Raw genomic sequence first — 24085 nt, 5'->3', positions numbered from 1 at the left:
GGGGGTGCCCCGAGTGCAGTATGAGGGGTGCTGCACACAAGAACTACACCAGGGTTGTACCTGGAACCCCAGCATCATGTTTTCTTCTGCTGCCTTATGCCCTCCCAGAATCCAGGATCTGCTATGATCCTATGAAGTCTCTGCTTCCACCCATAAACCCCCATCCCTCCCCAGTATTTCCCCCATGAAGAATGACATGTGGAGGGAGAAGGGGATTTCTAGGAGTGGACCTCAACTATATGCATTATCAGACATGAAGAGGATGAAAAAAAAATAACACAGATAGTTTATTGTCAAACTGAATCAAAGCTTGAAAAAAAGAGAAATCACAAAGCTACACCGTAAAGGAATTTGGTTTTCATCACAGAAGCTCATTAAAATGTGACAAAGAAAACAACCCACTGTCAAGCCGGTAACTCCAACAACCCTCAGACTCTCCAAGGGCAACATGTACTGAAGTGGTGGGTATTCACAGGTGGTGCACACTGCATTTGTATGAACAAAACCATCATCCCTCGTGATCTAGAAGAACAGTGGTTCTCAGAGGGGGTGACAAGTTTCTGGCTCAGCGGTGACTCCTCTGTTCATCTTCAAGTAGCAACAGCCTTATCCTTGCTGGAGTCTAGCCTGAGATGATGGCCAAGGCTGAGGGGGCCAGCTGTGTTTCGTTTCTTCATCCAACATTCTCCTGCAATTAGCATCCCAACCAAATGTGTGTCTACAGCAGTAAATTAAAAGGCAGTTACAAAATTAAGCAATGCTGGTTGCACACATAAGAGTGGCAGAGGCACAATTACAGCATAGGGTCCACCAAGGTCTGGAGGATACAGCTAAGCTGACACAGCCACCACCTCAAAAAATTCAGTTTGCTGCAGACTTTAGCAATGACCAATCTAACCTTTTTCAGTTGCTGTTTGGGAAGGTGTGTAACTGCAGATGCAGACCTGCTTTACTGACAGAAACTGACCTCTATGAAGTCCAAGATGTTAGTGTATGCTCTGTGCTTCAGCATCACTGATTAACACGGCAGCGGGCAGATACATGACAACCTGCTCCTCAGCAGGATCCCTCTGGAATCACACTTGAGGAGGCTTTAAACAAAACACTCCTTGGAACTTTTCCAAGTCTGGGTTTGCCAACCTGTCCCAACCAATATACTACCCAAAGATCATTTATTTTCCAGTAGCTCCAGCAGAACCAACCAAAGAGCCCTGGTCTCCTGCCAGCATAGCTGAGTTGGTAGGAAGTCCGCATCACAGAAGTCGCTTGCCAAGAAAACTGCTGGAGACTGCAGGATCCCCTGGAGCTGCAGCCCACCTGGAAGAGCCCTATCCCATCTTGCAGGGAATTAGAGCAGTTGGCTTCCTTCTGAGTCAGAACACAATAAAAAGGAAGGGGAAAAAGTACTGGAAGGCATATACATGTACAGAGTATTCTGAATTCTGCAGACACTTAGTTTCCATCAGTCAGGACAACAGTATCTTTCTCACCACTATAAATGAGCTGTTTTATGAATTTTGAATACTTGTTTACTGAGTGAAAGAAAGGCATTTTTATCCTAAGTAGCAGCTAAGGAGATTGGCAAAATTAAATCATAATAATTAAAAAAATACAACTAAAAATAATCAAAGAATCCAACCCACCAGTACAAAATAAAGGCAGTCTAGGTCATTCCAACTGATCACAGAAATAGATAACTACTATTTTTAATTGCAACTAATGTGCTATCTTGATCCAGCTGCTTATTCTAACAGGCCTGAGGTTTACTGCTCATAAAGCATTAATAATATGTGCCTTTTCCTAGAAAGGAGGGCTCTGTCTAAGTCTTACTGTGTCAGATAAAAAAATCCCAAAATAGACTATCCAACCAAATAAAGTGTTTTATTCAGATATTCACTTGGGTATGGCACTGATGTTAAGAACAGCTATTCAAGAAGCTGAAGAAGCCCTTCAAAAGAAGTCACACAGCTTTGAGACTTGAAAAAATTATTGTATGATCTCATCCAAGAGATCTAAATAGCTGGAACGTGTGCAAGAGTCACCACCAATTTATTTAGCCGAGTTCATCAGTAGTTCACCAGCTCTGTTTGCACAAGCAGGTGCCAGGACATTCAATAAGGAGTCATATACATGACTTAAAAAGAGGAGAGGGGGAAGAGAGTGGAAGAGAAATGGGTGATTTTACTATCTAAAGTGGATGTGCATCAGCAGGAATAAAGTTCCTCTCAAATTAGGGCAGTGCCTATTATGGAAGGAGAAGTGCAGAAACTCTTTTTCCCAGAGAAGTATTACATGCACAAGTAACTATATTGTTAAATTTTTTTATTTGTGACAGTAAAGAAACCATTCAATACCTGATTGACAACACTTCTCTTTCCTGAAAACACTCATATGCTGTCTGTAGTGTTTCTCAAGTATTGCTGGATTGTTCATTGCATTAACGTGTAAACGGCTCCATTATTAGGAACAAAAAAGAAAAAAAAGAAAAAAAAAAGAGAAAAAAAGAAACATTTCCATTGCTTACTCCTCTATTAAGAAGTTCCCAATAAAGCATTAACAAGAATGAAGAGAAAAAAAGAAATCAGCTGGGATTTTACAATATAATGTGAAACAGAAAACTGACAGCTGGTTTTGCATAGTTAGCCCAGAGATTTTTAAGCAATTGCTCCACGCAAGTCTCACCTGCCCTCCTCACCCCACAAAGGCATAACAACATCACAGCACCTTGGAAATCAGAGGCACAAACTTGGTTTTGTTTTACAAATAGGGCTGTGCAGTACTGTGTTTTATTAGTTTAAAAAGAATCTGTAAAACATAAGATTATGTGTTTGCAAATTATATAGCTACAGATTTTTTTTTACACTGAAATTTCAAAAGCTGCAACATCCGTACACACCACTGTCATTTAGATACTTTATTGTCCCCAACCAGTCTAATCAAAATCATGCTGTGATAAAGTGATTGCATACATTGATAACCAAATGTCTTCAGGTGTTGAGTTTCTTCCATGTATAGCTTTGCTGTTCAAAGAAAAGATTGAAGGGCAAAACAAACAGACAAATTATTCTTCCAAAGCTACCTAAAGGAACACAGCAACATTGTACATTTGCTACGCTTCTCCATTCAAAACCTGCCACGCTTCCTGGTGGTTAACAAGTATTCTGTGCACAGCCCTAGTTTACAAATGGCAATTTAATCATAACACTTCAGTTGAATTTCAAGAATCTAAGGCATTCTGCCTTACAGTTTAAGTTAAAAATACCTATACAGGCAAAAAACCTTTTTTAACCCAACATAAAAAGGACAACAGAACTTCAGGCCAGGCAGCGTTGTTTCTTTAGCTGAACAGAATGACCAACTGGAAAGGACATCTTAACACTTCTATAATATCCAGAAATAAAAATTGAAACCCAGGGTTTATAACAGCCCTGGTGACCTGCATGCATTAACTGCACTTCAAAATATGCAAGAGCTTTAGGAAACAAGTATTTTTTTCCTATTTAAAATACAATCAAATACCCGTATTGCAAATTTTACAAACATTCCACTCATTTTCTGACTTTATGGACAGAACTATATTGCTTTGTTAAAATCTAGAAACTCTAACTATATAGCGTATGTATAGTCACGCAAACTTAACACTTGAAATTTCAAGTATGATGATAGTGTCAAAATAAACCACTACGGCAGTTTGATCCCTTTGGCCAAATTTGATAACCCAGGGAAGTTCAAACCTGACTGCAGAGCACTCCAAGTTTTACTTCAATGGGAGTGAGTTAAAACACCAATATTTTTCGTCAGAAGTTACAGAAAATACTCTTAAAACACTAGCAGAGATCAAAACTGTTGCTAAGTTTTTTCCTTTACATTATCACCAAATGTCGTTTTAAGTTAAAATAAATTTGTTTTTTGAAATTCAATTTCAAGAGCCCAAACAAACATTACAGAACAAGTAGAGAACACCATCAGAACCGTTCCTACAGAAGCTGGTGCAGAAGTTCAGTTGCCCATTATATGTGGATTTTAAAACAATACAAGACACTTTAATAATCAACATTCATTCACAGACTTAAGGCAACTGGTTCATGAAATCGCTGCTTTCATAAATGCAAACTAATGACATGGTTTGTCTCACATACAACAGGTCACAACCGTTACATGGTAATGTCTCGGTGGGGTTATTTATTGTCTAATTGCAAGATTGTTTGGTCTAATGCTAGTGAGAAATCTTTGAATTTTTTCAGCCATTCCTATCATACCTGCACAACTAACTACAACCTGAATACTTCCCTGCAAACTGTATTTGAAGCCTAGAAGCTACAAACACAGTTGAAAATACTGCTCAGAGAACAACTTTTTGGCAGCTTAGAGTTTCATTACTCTGAAGTCAAATACAAAATTAAACAATCTTAAACTGAAAGTAAACGTTAATGGACTAACCAGAATCCATACGTCCTTTTTTCTTTTTCATTTTTTATCAATGTACTTTTTTAATGTGACAGTTTTGTCTTTTGTTGTGGCACAGAACTATACAGTACTAAGGTAACGCCAACTGGTAAGAAAACAAAACGGTAATGCCGTACAGACTCACGAGCGTCATGGGACTGCCTCTAACACCCCTCGCTACCAGACACAGTGTGCAGCTGGTGCACAGCTGCCCTGCAAGGGGCCAAAGTCATCTTTCGGTTTTATACTGCACCTAAGACAACCTACTCACTGCCTGTGTAGGCTGGCCTGCCCTTCTATGAAGGAATTTGTTAAGCTGCTTCACCAATGTTTTAGACAAGGATGATAATTCCAAGTCCATCACAAAAATGTTTTTCCAAGTCGTCAAGACATTTTGAGAAAAACAGAAAAGGCAAAGGGGGATCTACTATTCAGTATTTAGCACAAGGCTAATTAGAAGCACCAATTACACCACTTAGTTTTCTCAGACACTGGCCAAACATAGCTGTAATTTTTATGTTTGCAGATTTCTGGTGCGTACAATAATTAAAAGGTGACACTGGTAAGTGGGATTAAAAAAAAAAAAGGCACGCCTTGTTCTTCAAAGGCATAAAATATTTGAAGGTTATTCTTCTGAAAGGGATCTATGACACTACAGAAGATGCTAAGCAGGCTCTCAGATTCAGAGATGAGACTTACTCAACCACAAAGCCAGAGGACTGGTTTTAGTCCAGGCTAGCAACTTCTGCCCTTTTAGCAAGACTCAATAAAGCTACTGATCTGCACCATACACCTTGGGGAAGAAGAATATGAATCAGAGATGTGGGAAAAATGCTTTTTGCAATTTTATATACCAAAGAAAGAGAGGGCTTCATCCCAACTGAAAAAAAAATCCCTAAAAAAACCAGAATCTTTTACAGGTCACCTTTAACTGAATTTTCTGGTATATCGGATACCATAGGATTAATACATTGGGGTGGGTTATGAAGCCTGTATTTTATTTATTGCCCAAGTCTGCAGCTTACGGAAAATGTTTCATAGCACAGGCACAGTGGCAAAAACAGTTTAACAGCCGATGGTCAACTCCATTTGGTGAGTATACAGTAGCAGCAATTAAAAGAAAAAAGTACTCAAAATAGCTCAATACAGATCCAGCTTACCCAGATTTTTTTTGTGTTTTTTTTTAAGAAAAGAATCTTAAAACTAATAAATAGATCTCCTCCCCATTCTCCCAAGATAATGGTTTTCCAAAAAACGAGAGGCATGGCAGTTGTGCGTAAGCAGAGACAACAGAATTTCATCTGTCTAGAATAAAGGGTGCTTTAGATCTATTAGCCACCTTATTTTCTCAATTCCATTATTCCCTAATACTCAAACAACTGCAGATATGTTCAAAACTGTGCCCAAAATCATCAGTGAAACCACCATGTAATTAACCAAGATCATCCCTCCCACAAACGCTGAAACCTTCTGAGCATGACAAAATGTAATACAACTTAATGTCATCGTGGAGACAGGAACCCAGCATCTTTGTTTCAACTTTTTCCTTTGTTATATATTACAGTGCTCTATAAAATTTTTCCTTTTTCCTTTTAAAGCATTTAGACAATACAAGACTAAAAGATGTCTGGAAATACGTCTTATACAAAAATGAATTTTTATCTTAAAATAACATTCAAAAAGGCACTTCATTCTGTAAGAAAAAATTCAGAGTCAGGTCAACTGCTCTAAGCAGGGGGGTAAAATTGTCTGCATAGTGGGAGGGGAAGAAAGGGAGAGAAATTCAACTGCTGAAATACAAGCTTCTTTTTTGGCATGTTTTAAGAAAAGCTGATCCAGTAAAAGATGTCCATTTATGAAATTCATTAAAAGAGTCCCATTTAAAATAGCTTCTTTTTTTCTTTTTTTTTTTTTCCTTTAAAAAAGTAGTCTGAACACATGACCTTAGGAGTCAGGCTTCTGAAGGCTTAACAGCATCACTCATGATTGTCCTTCGTGTCCAATGTAACAGGAAGATCAAGAGTAGCACTTCTGACAGGGGTGACCTCCCCAAAGCTTACATTTGAAAGAGCTGAAAAAGATGGAGACAGCCTCTATCTGCTAGTAGCAGAAGTCAGTCAAAGTTAAGGGCTACCTGTTGCAGAGTTTATGAAGCATACTGTAAACTTCTTCCTCTTTGCTTAGTCCTTCAAAGAAAGGAATAAGATCTAGCAGCTCTGTGTCTGTCATGTCATCAAACCAGGACTGCACAGGCACCTGAAACAAAGCAACCAGCAAATACTAAGATGACTTCATGATATGAAGAACACATGACTTTTGCCTATGTAGGTGCCCTGTAATACTCACTGCCATTACAGTAAGGTGAAGTGCTGGTCATTAGCATTCAAGCCAAGCACCAGGTTCAAGCCACAGGATTGTCTGGGGTTGGAAGGGACCTTAGAGATCATCTAGTTCCAACCCGCTTGCCATGGCCAGGGACACCTTCTACCAGACCAGGTTGCTCCAAGCCCCATCCAACCTGGCCTTGAAAACTGCCAGGGATGGAGCAACCACAGCTTCTCTGGGCAACCTGTGCCAGGGCCTCATCACCCTCACAGGGATATCTAATTAGTAAGTCCACCAAATCAAACTGTAAAATAGCTGACCTTCCAAATCAAACTGTAGAACAACTGACATACAGCTGACCTTCTGTATGTCCAGATAACCTACATTACCCAACACTGGACAGCTGAATTTGCTCAGCAGCCTTGATACTCTATTCACAATAAACCAGAAGGAAGATATAGGTTACAAAGCTGTAGTGACACTATTTACAGGCAAGTCTTTTTTTCCTGTCTAAGTATTATCAGTGTGAGTCACTAAACATAGGCATGCAGCAGCAACCCCTTCTGGCATGACGTTGCAGAGGAAATATTTAAACAGTGAGTACAGAACAGTTCTCGATTAAAATATAAGACCTTGCAAGTCAGTTCAGAAAAATACGCACATAATAACACTTCTTAAATATGTGGGCTGGATTTAGGGAAGGAGTTCTGTGTATCTTTACTATGGAAGTATACTGAGGTCTTTTAAAGACTATCTTGGATCTTGCTACAAGCTCTCTGGTTTCTGCAGAGACTCGAACATCGGTTAGCTAGCAGCACTTTTCTATACGTGATTGAATCACTCTGAAAAGGCCTTTAATTTCATCTCCCAAATTTCTACAGCTCATTACTTTCCTGGCACTGAATTCTGAGATGGCAAGTGATGATCTGGATCAGGTTTTTAATTTTAAGCATGCACATAAATTACAGCTACAGCTCCTGGTTATTATAAATAGCAACTTTAAGCCATGTGTGGCACCAACCAGAAAAATGTTTTCACCTGATCACTTAGGGCACCACAGTATTAGGATATGATCTTAAAAACTGACTGCTGCAAGATAAATAGCTCGTGTTAAAAATAAAAAAGCTATCCCAGAGTGGCAGGACCATGCAAAATGGTGTTCCTGGTAAGAATTTCCTACATTAATTTTAACAGTTCACAGAAAAGGCAGCCTAGAAACATCAAAGAAAACACTGCACAACCTGGTTGTTTAAAAGTCAGTAGATCTAAGGGGAGTTCCAGCTTGCTATGCTGGCAGCTACAAAACAGATGTGAACATCTGTACTGACTGGAGCAATGGATGGAACAAGTGCCAGACCATTCCACCACAGCTTCTGGAGCTGATACGAAACACAGCTAAAATGTGCATGGCTCCAAATTATTCTCCCTTGAAGTACTGCTGCTTGCCTTTTATCCTTATTCCTAAAACTTGATGAACTTGTTGACTAACATTTCTAATCATGAAGCGACTTATCACAAAAATACTTAAAAGAGAAGCATAACACCACAATAGGATCTTGATTTTTTAATTCCCCTTAGCTATGAATGCAGAACTCAGACAGTAACCAGTAAAGCATTAATTATCTTGTCTAATAAAATGTTTTCTTTCACATAATGAAAAAAGATGAAGTACCAAAAGCTATTCTTTCTGAAATCACCATTCCAAAGAACAAAAGATAATGCTGGAGGACAGCTTTGCTTTTTAGAGCTACTTTAGTTTTTCAGGTTCTACACTGCTTGGTATTTCTAAAAACTGACTTCAGACCAATAGCTAAAACTGAAAGCAGACAAATAGTCACGATTATGACACACTGTCAAGATCAGTTTGCCTTAGTCCTTTACCACTTGGCAGTGAACACAGAACCTACCTGCAGTCTAAGAAAATACAGAAACTAATACATGTTAGCGTTCTGAAAGACTATTTTCTGAATCAGGAAGTCTGGGCAAGGATGAGAAAGATAAAGTAACACTTGAGCACCTCGAATAGTAAGAATACTTACTGCATTTTCAGGATGGAAGATGTAAGATGCAGGGGAATTATCTACTATAATAACTTTACTCAGCTCACGTCCCAGTCGACTCAGATCCTTCACATAATTTCCTCGGTGAAAAACACAGGATTCTCTAAAGAGCCTTGCCCTGAACACACCCCAGCGATCCAGTAAGTCAGCTACTGGGTCTGCATACTTAAAAACAGAAGTTAGAAACATGAAGTTAGCAATGTGCAGATAAGGCTAATGTACAGAACTATACAAAAGAAGGGACACAATTTCAGATAAAATGTTCTTTCTTCAATTTCTTCCCTGCTCCTTGTTAATTAACTTACATGCCTGCAAATCTGAAGTGATTGAGACAGAATGCAAAAGCAGGATTGTTATCTTTCTGTGGAAGGCTAACTTGCACTCTAATGCTTTCTGTGATTTATCAATTGGGTTTTGTTCTTACAGCCAACTTACAGTTATGCTAGGAGTTACCTAGAAGTTGATGGATCCAGAGATCTTGCTTATCATTACCATAAAATCAGCCAACGCTAAAAGAAAAATTATATGAAGCCATTTCCAGAATCAATTCACTTCTACGTGCCTCTGAAGACAAACTGCAATGAATGCATCTCAGCTTGATGTAGCTTTAGCAAATAATACCCTTGGAGCGACTGAGTCAGTAAGAATCTTAAGATCACCAAACTGCATAACTGGGCCATAAAAGATCAGACAAAGATATTCTTCGGAAAAACAGTCATGTACAATAGTTGGAAATTCTCATTTTATATGTAAGATGATACTTTGAGTGAGGCACAGCTTCAAATCCAACAATTGATATAAACTGCCCAAAGAAAAATACCCAAATAAACTGGAACAGGAAATAACCATGTACTTGAAAACAGTAGTTGTAACTTATTTTTGCAGGATAGGAGTTACCACTTTCCTATATTTTAAACTGAGAAACAAAACTGATGTCAAAATCAATCATCTTTCTTGACTATGAAAACTGCCAGACATGTAACTGCAGTATGAAACTGTTCCCTTTTTTAGGATTTTCACAATGTGACTGAACAGAACACGGTAAACAGATTGCAGGGAAGAATTCTCTGATAAGAGGGCACTAAAGCAGATCAAACAGGGGCCTGTCCCCTTCCACCATCTCTACACTAGGTTGAAGTGAAAGCTTCCTATGTTACAGTATTATTTAGAAATAAGCAATGTAATTTTACAAACAAGACACCACAAATAGAACACACTGAAAGAAGTGAAGAATTTAAGATGTCTACTACGGACATGTCTACCACAAAACTACCTATGAGGTACTACTGCTACTGGAGACCAGAGGGCACAAAATATTCGTGTTGATGATTCAAGCTTTGCAAAATGTCTAATTTTCTAACTCCAGATTGCAACTGCACCTTGACAGAACAAAAACATGTTCCAATTTTCAGATGCAGTGAACTTCTGAATCACTGGTTGATCATGTAGATAGCATTAAATACAGTGTGTTTTATATTTCATGCCCACCTTTAATACAGTGCTTTACTCGCACGCTATTTGTTCTAATTTCTCCTATAACCATGGTAACTTGTGTAAGCCTTTCATATTGGCATTATGAGCAATGCATGGAGGCTACATTATGAGACAAGCCCATATGTGATGGGGTTACCATGGAAACACTTACCCACACACTAGCAGACAAAGTACACACTGTCAGACAAAGAAGCAGAAAAGAAGGGGAAAAATTAAGATAGTACCAATTGTGGTAATAATTATCCATAGAAACCCCAACCAGAAGTCTGCTGACCAGCACCGAATGGGCTAACGAGATGAAGAGCAGAACAAACCTTGGCTAGGCTGGCTGTGAAGAGTACACATTCAAAGAGCTCTCCCATCCTCTGAAGAAACTCATCCACATGTGGTCGTTTCAATACATAAACCTGGAATGATAACGACTATTTAGGTCAAATGGTCCTTACGGTAAAAGGAAAGAAAAGAGAAAATAATCAAAACAATACACTCCTATAATCCAAACGCTCGAAGAAACAAAAGTCAACATGGAAGCAGTTCAAATGAAATGCTGAAAAGAAAAAAAAAGTATTTAAGATAAAAGTAGACATCCAATAATGAGAAATTTGAATGCATGGGCTGCCAAGACCCATGCTGATTATGCGATTGCAAATACTGTGCATCATCTGGAGTGATGCTTCTTGAAAAATCTCATTAAAGGCAAAGAGTGACAGTAGGGCTTCTCAAAAAACAAGGATTCAGATCCCTCAACCAAAATGAATTTAGTGCTGGTGTCTTCAGTCCTGTAGAGCTTTACAAAAGGAATAAATCAGATGAAACTTCTATGAGGACAGGAACTGCACAATAGGGAACAGTTTTCTTCCTGTGACTAATTCTTCCTTTTTTTTTTGCTCATTCCAGGTGCCAAACACCGTATCTCACTACACAGTTACCAGCTCTGCAGAGAGGTTTCATCAAAAACCTTCATAGCACCATGCAGAACTTCTAGCAAATGCTGCTTTCAAAACTTGGTGGCAAACGTCTACAGCATCTTCTACTGTGACCTTGCCAGAAAGGTGGCAATACTCAGGATCTCTCCCCTCTGGAACAGCTTGGTTTCAGCAACACTACATTGCCTTTCTGCATTGACAACCAAACGGGCAGCTTTTGGCTGCCTACTTTCAACAACATGATTAACAGATTTTAAAGCCTCCCTGCCTCTCTTCTTAGAGCAAGCAGGATCATTTGTGTTCACAGAAAATACCAAGGTAAGGTATCTGCTGCTCAGAAAGCTTAGGAATAGGTCACAATATAGTGGAAGCTGAAGAGGGAAGTCTGCTTGAATAGTATTTATATATGCTGTTGCAGTTGTATTAAAAGTTTGAGAGAACACCAGCCGCATTTTAACTTCTCTGTTTGGCAAGTAATCCTTAATAATACAAATTTCAAGTGGAGAAGCCTGGCATAGAACTGACTTCAGGAAGAACTGAAGACTGATGCAATTCCATGAATTTCTTTCTTTCATATGTAGAATTAGATTAGTTGTATGTGTTTTACTAGATTCGTATTAATAAAGAGGTAAAAACCAGCAGGGACCCAGAGAAAAACCCTGAAGGAGAAAAATACGGAAATGCCGGCTTGAACTGAAATGCAACAATAAAAGCCTTTAGCAGAAGAAGAAAGTTGCAAAATTGAAACTGAAAACCTCATTCTGAGAGCAAAGTTTTATTAAAAGCATCTATGATAGAGCTGTACCTTCATGACGGAAGCAGAAATGTTAATTACTTTTCCACTTTATGTAGCATACAGCTCACAGCATGAAGACTTTATCTGCTTCAAGTTTATTTCTGCGAAGTATTTCTGGCCCCTCAAATTCAAACAATACATTCAGACTTTGATACAGGTAATTTATAACCCAAGATTTATTTTGTATTTTTTAAACAACCGTAGCACCTAACCAATCAAATAATTGTGACATGTTATCAATTAAAGACAGTTAACAAATGTACTCCAACTCCACTCTCTTTTCAATTACAGCACTTTCCTGTTATTTCACTAGGCATAAACCAAGTAATTTCCTCTCCTACAACAATGCAATTAATTTTTCACTTAAATCTTACTACATAAAGTTACTCTCTAGCATTTCCTTTCCAAATTACATCTTCAATTTAAAGACACGGGTAGAAAGACAATTGCAGTCCCTCTGCATTTGGGTATTTAGGAAAGAGACTATCCCATCTGCCAGTTATAAGAGGAAAGATAGCAGGATGCAAGCTGCTACATAACCCAACAGCTGCTAATGAAGTACTTAAGTCTTCAGCCTTAAATGATATCCTTATACTTATTTTTTAGGGAACAAAAGGGACACTCAGAGTCTTAAAAGTCAGTCTTGGACAGTAAGTGCTGGAGTTTAATATTAATTTCCCTTCTAAAACCTTAGTGTTTACAGCCACAGCAAAAGAAGCCTCCTCTTTTCTCTCTATCCCTATCTATGCCTCTGTCAGTGAAGTATTTCCACTTGGAATGTAATTACAAACTCCAAACCAAGGATATGAACTTTGCTGCTTGCAACATAACTCACCTCCCCCATAAGGAGAGCATATAGTATATCAACCCAGTAGCAACAAACCAAGAGCTCCTTAACCACAGGCTTGCAGACAGGAGCAGGCTTATATAGGCTTATAAATGCAAATATTTGCAGGCTTTTTTCCAGAACAACAGATCTTAATACTCTGGTTATTCTCCTTTATTTTCCTTGAAGTTTTTTTGAGAAGTCCTACTTAGACCCTGGAAGCAACTGCAAGTGTACTGGTATCCTGGGCTACAAAATCTCTTTGGCTTACTTCACATAGAAAGCTTTCTTCAGCTGACAGTGCAGCTCTTTTCTCCTCTTCCTCCTCACTTGGAATTTTTTCCCCTTTACTTTGTCAGTGGCTGGACCTGAATCTCAATGCTGCATGGTTATTTGTGGCTTGGCTTTTTCCTCCGTTGCCTGATGTCTTCAGTTTAAGTCTCTAGACTAACTGGCTCCTGGCATTTTTCTGAGATTTATATACTGTCTTCAGGGTATTAAAAAAAAAACCCAACTCCAGTTTTTCCTGTATTGTACGCTCACTAATGTCTTCCTTATCACAGTAAGAGTTTAGAGGAATACAATCTTTTTTAAAAATAGATTTAAAATAAACCCTGCTCTTAAAGTGCAGGCACCAATCAGGCACTAGGCATGTTTTCACAGGATTCTGTACTTAGAGATGCTAATGGCAGAGCACAAGTAATTACTTTAATTGTTTTCAAGCATTTGGTATTTCCACATACGTTTTCTATACCTCAAAGCAGTCTTAACCGAAAGAGACTGTATTTGTAAAACAAAAAGAGAAACCCAGCTTGATTTTAATCAATTAATTAGGACACAAGGAATTGCCTTTTGAAACCAGCTTTACGATAACAAAATCTTCAATAACGACAAAGAAATCTGCCAATGACAACTCAAGCTCCTGGACTCTCCCGTTTTGTGGGCTGGGTGATCTTCTTAACAGTGAGCTGAAATTAACACATCCTTGAGCCTTGTCTTTCTGGTTCCCACAGTTTTGGTTGCCTCCCAGTGCAAGTAACCAAGAATAGGCCAGCTAGAATGGATACAGCCTATCCTGGATTACTTGAACCAGGCCACAGCCTTCTGTAAGAAAATCAACAAATTCTGTCCTTTATAGAAAGGAAGTTCATTATTTGAACAGTGTTTTCCCCCACCAATAAAAAACATTTTGTACATTACATCCAAAGTATACATGCCAAACATTTAACTTTCAACAACTGAAAATAGGAAATTGTTAATTAAAAAAAAACAACAAAAAACCCATTAAAAAAAAAAAAGGCAAGCACCAAAACCATAAAACTTAGTTTTACTCAGTAAACAAATTAGAGTCAAGAATGAAATTCCACATAACACCAAATCAAACTCTTCCAGGCTGCCCTCTTCACTCTTTGTCACCAACAGCAAGAGACAAAGGCACTGCAAGTGAATTTGGACAAAAGACAAAGGACAACCACACTCCACAAATCTCTACTCCTTACAGATTAATGCTATATTTAACACATGGTTTCTAATCTGGGGTCGTGATTACTCTGCACTTGTTAAATGGGAAGCATGCTGCAAAAGAGAGGCTGTGTTCTCACAGAAGTTATGTCAAGGGTGCCAAACAGGTTAAATATCTTTCTCCAGCCACTGCTTTCACCCTCAGCCACCCCTCACCCTCCAGCCACTGCTTTCACCCTTTCCTCTAAAGAGCACTCTCAGTTGCAACACATTTCACTGGATTTCCCACAGTTTCTCACTTACAGTTTGGTTGAGCAGGGGACCAGCTCTGATTTCCTTTTATTTAGAGAACCCAAAGAGAAATGACAGAACTGGCCAGAGGAGTGTCAGCTTGCATTAGAAATGCCCTTTTGTATCTGTGCCATCATTTCCAACACAAAGTGTGGGATTCATCTCCTGTAACTTTAGCTGCCCTGCAGGCAGGTAGACAGGCACAGTCTCTGCAGGCATCTGAAGCCCCGTAACAGACGAGAGGTGCCACCACACGAGTTATTTCCTTGTAAAATAAAATGACAAATAATTTCTAAAGACAAGGTAAATTAAGCTAGAGAAAGAAAGATGGGAGAGACACAAGGGGTGTTCTCAAAAGTATTTTTTAATGTAGGGAAGCTGGTTTATCCAAGCACCCTTTAAGACAATGATTTCAATTGTCCCCCTTACAGAAGAACAAGAGTCTCTCTGACCTATGGATTACAAATGATATAAGGGAAAATAAGCTCTCCAGACTAAAGATAGCCCTTTGAATGCCTCTGCTGTACAACAAAAAATGACAATATTTACCATAACTAAAGTCATTATATAAATCAGTCTTCTCAGAACTCTTTCAAGCATACAGCAACTGATTTTGCTATGACTTCTATTTTTGGTATAGAAGATCTGAAGAATCTCATCTAATTTCAGATTTCTTTCTCAATGGGCACTTCTGAAATGGTGTTCTACATTTGTTTTCCATGGGGTTCTGTCTGAGGCAGAGTTCAAGTAACCACAACACTCTGTCAAGCAATCTCCTGCTTGGTAAGATACCAGGCTTACTGGTAAAGCAGGTAGGGATACGCACCATGAATAGCACACTCCCACAACACTTCACATACCCTGTGATACTGTAAACAGGTGGAAGTATTTCCCAATGCCAGTGAATAACCTTTTGAGTATATAAACTGCTTAAGAAAACGGACAAGCATTATACATATGACATTCTGACAGATAAAGATTGTTAGTATTGGGTTTTTTATGCCCTAAGTGAATAAGAAATTACAGGTTTCAAGTGGGATCCAGCTGTCAAAGCTCTCTGGCCTGTGTTAGTGCACATCAGCCTAAGCCAGAACATCCACTTTCGCCCTCTGGATTGCAACAGTTAAAAAAGCCCTAAAAGGCTGCTGGATGACACTACATTACTTAGCCTGCAGAGGTATTACAAACACAGGAATCCAAAACTTCACCTATTCTGCATACTGTATAAATTATCTTTATTTGAAAGATCACAAATTCCTTACAATTAACTTCATTTCTACCACCCAGATGCAACCAAGATATTCACGCATTTTGGTGATTTAAAACTTGAAAGACAAAGTGATTCAGCAATTTCTTTGAAAATTACATAGGAAGTCTCCAGCAAAGCACAGTCAGAGACTAACTTCACTTGGCCTTCTCCATCAAGAGCATCCTGCCTCCTCTTCACGTTTAGAGTATGCACAAATCCACTCCCCTTGGCCATTTTTAATTCCCCCCCCCCCCGCCAGCATCTTGAGAGCCTAACTGCATTATGTTTGGTGAAGAATCTAAAAGTTTGCAGTAGGGAAGGGAAAAGCAACAGGCTTTTAAAGCGCTTGACTGTAAAGCCCAAATAGTCTTTTTATTGGGTTTTGTTTCAAGATGCAAATACATAATCTTGACAAGCTGAATGATCACAACCCTAAGCCATTCAAAATTGTTAGGCAAACTATTTAATTCCCTTTCAAAAGCATTCTAGACAGTTTTAAGAGAGAAAATGTTTGCACTACAGCACCAATCACAACTAAAGCCCACATCAAATGAGGACCGACAGTATCACAATACAAACCTCCCAAAACATCACTTATGTGTTTTAAGCATTCAGCCCTGGTGAACATTACAGGTTTAAGTACACGAGACACCAATTTTTTTCTACATAAACGAGGCACAGCGTAAAAACTGTCAAAGCAGCTATCATTTTAAAACATGTTTCAGTCCACTGACTGGTATTTAGTAATTATTTTAAGAGTGACACATGGGCAGTTTTCTTAACAGGAAATCAAACAAAATTATGAATTATCTTTATGATATATCAATTGTTCCAAGAGCAAAATATGAACTTATTTGTCCAAGTAATTCCTATAAAACCAGCATTTTAAAAAATATTTAAAATCTCCATTAAATCACATGCAGATTTGCAACTTAGTAACCGCATTATCTGTAACCTACAACAACCAACAGAAGATGTTTCAAACAGTTCGCAAGATTCATATACCAGAAAGGCTCAGCTTCACGTTAACCTGTATAACCAGTCTCCAGCAAGAACTTTAATGTCTGTCTGAAGAGTAAAATGCATGGCACTGTAATTTAAACCATTCAAAGTTTTCAGAAATGACACTGATTAAAGACACCAAGCCATGATACACAAAGGCGACTGATTTTCAAATTACGGGTGTTTTGCATTTACTGAAAACCATTTCACAGAGTCTCAACTGGAGTTCTTAAAGAGTACGACAAAAATTATTCTCTTCACAATATTGTGCAGAGTTTTTAAAGATGCTGAAGTGTATCAAAAGTCCTATCAGAGGAACTTAAAAATTATTTACAGGAAGAAAAGGGATGGAATTTAAAGACTGACACAAAATCCTACAAAATGTACGTTCTTCCTTAATACTTTTATAATGCTTTGTCCACATGAATTACATGAATCATATGACTGACACTAAAGCCGATTTATGTCCCATTTCTCTGTAGGGGGAATGAGAAATGCAGTATTTGTAGTTTTTTCCTAGGCCCACCAATGTTTGAAAACCTATCCTTCGATCATTTCCTGTTTGAAAATGTTTTAAAACTGATGAAGAGTCAAGTATTAAAGTCCTGAAAGAGATATTCTGGAAATCTGAAAAAGTTAAAATTGAGGTTTAGTAGTTAGAACTACACACCTGATCGAACAGCGATGCCTGTCTGGGTGACAGGCATTCCAGGGTACACAGCTTTTGTATTTCGGAAAAGGGCAAGCTATTGAATGTAAAGCAGCAAACAGAGAAAGATAATCCTCCTTGACACTGAGGACAATACCACTACTAGAACAATGATAAAGGAACAATGGCACTTACCTGATGTATGGTTCCATCAATTTCAACAGGAACGATGAAATCAGCATTGCTAATTGGCTAGAAAGAATGACAACGAAATAAATCAACATTAAAACCAAGATAATCAGAGGGAAAACCTTGAGAGGGTAAAAGAGAAGAGTACTTACTTCTCAGGAACAAGTTAATAAGCATTACCGATTACACAGATACACTCCGTGTGTGTACCCTTTACACACACAAGTCAGAAGCCTTACACAGCTGTATTCACCAAGTACTGAACCTCCCTCTTCTCTCATATTTTGAGGCATCATACAGTGTAATATACTTTACTGCTTGAATAGCTTCCACTCTACCAGCAAGTGTGTTTACCAGGAAAAACATCTATTTGTGTTAACTCTTTCCTCAGGTCTGCGTGGATGATTGCAAAGAAATTCAGCTATGTGCTTCATTTATTTTACTTTGGGACTTCGATTAGTAATTAATTCAAAGTAAAGACAGTGATAAAAGTAATACCTAATGGTTATATTTGAATCAGGAACTATAACAAGCCTTAAGCTGCATAGTTAACTGATTCTCAAGACATAATCCCTCAAGAACATGCTCTATTAATCAAAATAATCATGTAAAACTGCATTTTTAATTCAAAATGGAAGAGCAGGTCCAGTCTGTCAAAGTCCTTGAATCCACTTTTCTACTCTGTTCAGTACAACTTATTTCTTAAGACTTGCTGTGAAAAACTATTGGTCAAGTAAAATTACTTTAGAATGCAGAGAAACAAAATGACCGTAAGAATTCCAATGGAAGGCAACACCCTCTCTCAGTAGCAAGGTAAGAAGGAAGATGCTTTATCTGACATCTGCAAGTGCTGTGTCAGAGGGCAAATGAGAAGGTACACTGAATCTACTTGTCCTGACCAACCAGTATTGGCAATCATACTGCCAGAGCAGCTGAGGCTGGAAAACACCATTCTGTCAATGACCACTGCACTAGTATGATCTAAAGAATTCCCCAAACACACGCAGATACAATCTAGATTTTTTTTATTTAGCTGACATCAAGCTACTTCCAAGACATATCCTCCTTTCTGCTTCTAAAAAGGATAGGGGGAGGCTCCCTTCTGTTACCTACATGAAGCCCCTCAGACAGAAGATACTCTGCATCATCTCTGAGAGTCACAGAACAGGTACACAGAAATGTTTTGAATCTTGAAAGAAACCCAAATGAACTGTCAGAGGCAGGCACCAGTTTTCAAGTGGGTGCCAGTTCTGCGCATACTTTGAAGAGACTTGCACACACTTGAAGAATTTATGTATGCATGACTCCCTCGAGCAAGATAAACATTCTGTAGCAACAGAAAAAGAATAGGTCACTGCAAGTTGCTAAGGTTTTGAAGCCCACTGATAAAACTACAGCTATTAATGAACTTTCTACTTGTTGAAAGTTAACAGGAGCAACACCAACCAGGTGTTGGAGAAAACCACATTCTGTTTAGACAACTTCTTTTGTGCTAACAAATAAAACTCGCCCTTAGACTCTAACACTAACCAAACTACTCTCAACTACCTATTTGCTTTCCCCACTTGTACTTTAGGTACTACGCAGCTTTCTTGTTGGCACAAGCCATACAGAAGAGAGCATGGACTGGAGTTCTGGACTTCATGATGGGAAGACAGGAGAAAACTCTGCAGCAATTTGCTGGATAAAGGTTTCTGGGGTTGCACACGTGAAGCATGTACATGCCTACAGTGGGAACCACAGAGATAAGAGTGAAAGAAGACAATGTATTTCCCATTGAAAATCTTCAGTTAGAACAGTTTCTATTTAATAAAAAGCTTCAGAGTTTTAAATGTTCTCGAAGTGTTTCACAGCCAGTTTTGAATATGACTACATTCCAGACTTGCATGTGGTTTGATTCATTTTATACAAAACCATGTTTACATCTCCTTGATTCAATAAATTATGAATTTTGCCTCTATTATTGTTTTATGATGGGAATGATAACTATACTATCTACTCCTTTTTTACTCTTGCCAAAGCACCCCAAACTTTATTCCTTTAATATGCACTTAACATGAAAGACCAGTACCTCCTTAAAGCTTCACAAATATGCAGGGGCATAAAAAGACAAGAATTACCCTCCTTCAGATGTTACTGCTTTCATAAAAGAGCACTTTAAATATTCTGAGTCTCTGGTTGCGTCAAAGAAAAAAATAATTCTGCATTTGAAATATGAAGCCCATTTCATAACAGAATTATGAATTTTAAAATATTAGGTGTTTTAAATAAAGCCTTTTGTACTAAAAATCACAAATAGATGTACGCTTTTACAGCTTTTAAGTAGGGACCTGCCTGGGAGAGCAGGCATATTCTCGTGGAGGGCAAAAAACCCAAACCAAACCCCAACCTATGAAAACCTGAAAGAAACTGCAAAACTAAATTGATTATTCAAGGCAGAGCAGTGAGCATATAGGTATTAAAACCACTTCTCTTCTAGAAATCCATTGTCATTTTTTGACGACCACAAAGGACTTACTTCAGCTGAAGTATTTCCCTTTATGAAACAAAATCCAAACAGCATTACCAACAGTGCCAGCCACTAACAACTAAAGCTATTTCCTCTGACACTTGGTTTTCTCTTACATACTCTCATTACTGGACTTCACACATTAAGATAATGCCATCGTAGCCATTAAGACTCTAATACTGCACAAACTCCAACATTTGCCTAATGCTGTTTAACTCACACAAAAAAGGACCATTTTTTTCCCTAACACAAAAAATCACTCAGTGTTCAAGACTAAGTAGAACAATCTTTTGATTTTTCTTAAATATCTATTTAACATCATTTAAATACCCATTAAATATCATTTGAATAAATGGGATGGTTAAAATGAGCCCGTTACAAAAGCACTTTGCAATAAAGGCAAACCTCAATCCTGCAAGAAAGGATTTACACTATATGTCAACCATTCAACATGTACTTCTTTAACATGGTTAAAAAAGAGAAATTAAAAGCCACCTAAATTGAATCTCATTTTGTTTCAAAACCCAGAAAAATTACAGTACAAAGTTACCCACAAAATTCAGAAAGCAACTTTTACTTTTATACTTCAGCTAACACCAAGACTAATACTTCATTATTTTCACATAAATGTGGACTTTCAAATTCAGCTTTCCTTCCCTACTTTTTGTCTCTTATTTCATTAGGAAAGCACAGTCCCTCCCCTTCCCAAACCAGCTGTGTTTCTAGTATCCCTAAAAAAACTCTTTAGTCCAAGTTCAGTCTTGGTATAGAAGACAAGGATCTGGAAGTGAGGTTAAGAGGTTGATGTATACCACCACAAATTGTTCTATACAATCAGTCACAATAAAGATAGAGAAGAATCTTACTTTCAGTTTGAGGCACAGAAATATTTGTTCTAGTATCTCCATATAAGGCCTTCTTTAAGTCAACAAAGACAAGCTGTAGCCAAATTCTAACCACAACATGAATTATGGTTTGCATATTTAAATGCTGGCAATTAAATATTGCAGGATTAAAATGTTGAGTTTATGCTAGCAGTGAAAAATGGAGTGCAACCAAAACTAGAAGACAATGAAGGTGGTGGTAACTCGAGCTTGCTACTAGTAACGAAATATACTACTGATTCTTATAAATTCTCAATTCAAAATATGAAACTAGCAGATGCTTTATCATGTTTGACATTTGCTAATCAGAAATGCCATCAGTACTCTGAGCCAATTTAAGTTACTTGTATTTCTGAATTCTCCTATTCTAATTTTAGCCTTAATTAAACAATAGAAAAATACCACTACTTCCACCACATGCTGAAATCTGAAAGATTATATAAGTTGCTTCTAGAAGATGACTGACTCATCAGCAACAGCTAAATGCTAATTGCTTTCCTGTTGTGAAAGCTAAATACGTAAAAAACACTTACTGCCATAGGGACAGCAGCCTGAAAGGGAAAGCAATCTTCTCCAGCAACAGTGCACAGCAATCACTGGTGTCAAAATCTACTAGGTTGAGGTGTATCTACCCAGCATGAAACTGTGCTGAGTTTTTGTTCTCCTAGACTATGACATTTAAACATCAAAAGTAAAATGTGTTTTCAGAGCAGGAAATTTTGTACCTGTTACAATACAGGTTCTTGGGGAACAGTTACCATTTAAAGCTATAGAGTGTAACTATCCCAGGCCTTACTGCAATCTGTGACTTTCTCAGAATCAAGTATATAGTAATGTCTGTGTTACTCCCTTACAGCTAAATTAGTATGAATATTCATAGAAATAACAATGAGAACTACCAGGCATCCTAGGAGAGCCTGTAAGACCGGTTAATGTGTTAAGAGGCTTAACAGTTCCTACAACATTCACTGACAGATTCAAGTTGCAAGGGATCGCTTTTGAATTTTCTTACCTTAAATGAACTGTGCACTAAAGTTTCATCTAAATCAATGACCACACACTTCTTCCCATAGTCTGATGCTGTCAGTTCTGGCAGGAGGTATTTAGCTGGTGGCTAAAAACAAAAAGAAAAGAGAAAGACAACAAAAACCAGTAAAACATCTACTGAAGGGGCACTCTGCCAACATTACTGTTCTAGTATTTACTGGAAACTGAAATACATGACTCTAAGTTAAATGTATTTCTTGGCTCATGGCAAGTACATGTATGGAAATCAATGGCTCATGCAATACTCAGACTTTTCTTTTTTTTAAAATGAAACTTGTTTAGTATGATTTCCAAAGCACTGGAAATTAACATGGTTAAACCACCACCACCAGCTAAAAAAAAACCCCAAAGAAAAACAAGACATTTGGTACAGTATCTTTTTTCAGTGTCCCTCTCCCTAACTGCCTCACTTTTGGTTGCTGCTGTCAACCCATTCACAGTCAATGATACTTCCAGTCATACCACACTGATGGGGACATTTACACAAATTGTTGTTTCTGTCTGCCATGAAAGATGCTAAAGTGGAGAAACCAATCCTGAAGGAAGATGCCATTGTTAATTTTATCTTCCAGGACATGTCTCCACTCTCATTTTTACCACTTGTGCAGGTGCTGACCAACAGCTTTTATATGGATTATGTTCCAATCAAGGTATTAAAAGTGCAGTAAAGAACTCAAACGAGGCTCTTCTACTGTTTTCTGCCCTTACTATAAATTGGTACCAATTACATGAATTGACAATTTTTCTGTAAAGCAACACAGAAAGTCACATACTCTTCTGATTGCTCATTCCACATTTTAACATCTCCATTTGTAATACAGTTATATTACTTTAGACTTTGGTACTGGGTATTTCCCAAAATAACAGAAATAGGAGAGAATGTTTCCCTTTGCAGTGGAAACGCTGCTGGCCACTCCTTTAAAGAAGGGGGTTTTGATAAAGGAAAATGACTAGCTTCATAGAAAAGTTATCAGTAGGGAGAAGCTCAAGACTGAGAGCAAATTAAATTAATTAAGAATTGGATACAGAACTCTAACTTCATTCTTTTTCTAGCTTATAATCTGTTCAGACAATGTTTCTCTGGTAAGGAAGAGTCTATCACATTTTTGCTCTTTCCAGCAGCCTTTTGCAGAGGTGCTTGCAGAGACCTGAGGCCACCCCTTCAAAGACAGCGGGTGACAAACAGATGAGTTAGATACCATCTGAACACCCAAGAGTGCCAGAGACAGATTATTAACCACGGATTGATTTCTTAAATTGACAGATACTGGCCAATGATGCCTGGTAAGATCCTGTCTGAATGAACTAACAAATGAGACTCTGGACTTAAATAGAAGTGTCTTTAGCTAAAATATAAGTTATTGTGAGATTTTTTTTAGAAATGCTCACTTGATTTAGATTTTTTACAATTAACATCAACAACAGTTTCTTTGAGTAACAAAATGGAAACTGCCTTGCTTAAAAGCTGCTTGTGTCAATGGATTTTTTCTCAGCACACATCTGACAGTGACCTTCAATAAAAAATAAAACTTCTGCTTAATGCCTATAAAGTATCCATCCATCACAGTAACTTCCCCAGGCTGGAATTTATAGGACAGTCTTTTTAAGTTACAGACAGTCCCATGTACACGTTACTTCAATAACTGCTTGAGCTCTACCTCCGCTTTTTGAATCCAGGACCAGATCTAAAGAATTTTGGTTTCTCACTCCTATTTTAAAAGTATTTCAAAGGTATTTAGGTATCCCACATCAATTTTTTATAATAAGAAGGATCCATACTTGCAACCTAAACAGATCAAAAGCTTACTGAAAGAAGGTATCAAACCCATTTAAACACAGTAATCTTCAGAACTCGTGTTCTGATACTACCTTCTTGTCTATAAAGATGACAAAAAAGTAGGTACATCCCAAGAAACCTTAAGAGTACTTAA

The 24085-nt window shown here is 38.0% G+C and overlaps 1 protein-coding gene across 10 annotated transcripts in view; it reads right to left on the bottom strand.

The window, feature by feature from the left end:
* Positions 1 to 265: 265 nt before the first annotated feature.
* The window catches only part of CTDSPL (CTD small phosphatase like), an 85086-nt gene continuing 61266 nt past the window's right edge, over positions 266 to 24085 (bottom strand). For 6 of the 10 annotated variants that reach the window (XM_062621358.1, XM_062621357.1, XM_062621359.1 and 3 more), the window contains 5 exons: positions 22120 to 22221; positions 17721 to 17777; positions 10640 to 10732; positions 8811 to 8996; positions 2611 to 6702 (listed from right to left, as the gene is read on the bottom strand). In XM_062621358.1, coding sequence (XP_062477342.1) covers positions 6577 to 6702; positions 8811 to 8996; positions 10640 to 10732; positions 17721 to 17777; positions 22120 to 22221 — 564 coding nt within the window. In that variant the 3' untranslated portion in view covers positions 2611 to 6576. Of the gene's footprint in view, positions 6703 to 8810; positions 8997 to 10639; positions 10733 to 17720; positions 17778 to 22119; positions 22222 to 24085 lie in introns of all 10 variants that reach the window. The other 4 variants (XM_062621362.1, XM_062621353.1, XM_062621354.1 and 1 more) reach the window with 1 other exon arrangement.

This window comes from Pezoporus occidentalis, unplaced genomic scaffold (assembly GCF_034315485.1).
Source record: "Pezoporus occidentalis ecotype Australia unplaced genomic scaffold, CSIRO_AGI_Poc_V1 ctg23, whole genome shotgun sequence".
Classification (NCBI taxonomy): domain Eukaryota; kingdom Metazoa; phylum Chordata; class Aves; order Psittaciformes; family Psittacidae; genus Pezoporus; species Pezoporus occidentalis.
This window is presented reverse-complemented; position numbering and strand designations above follow the sequence as displayed.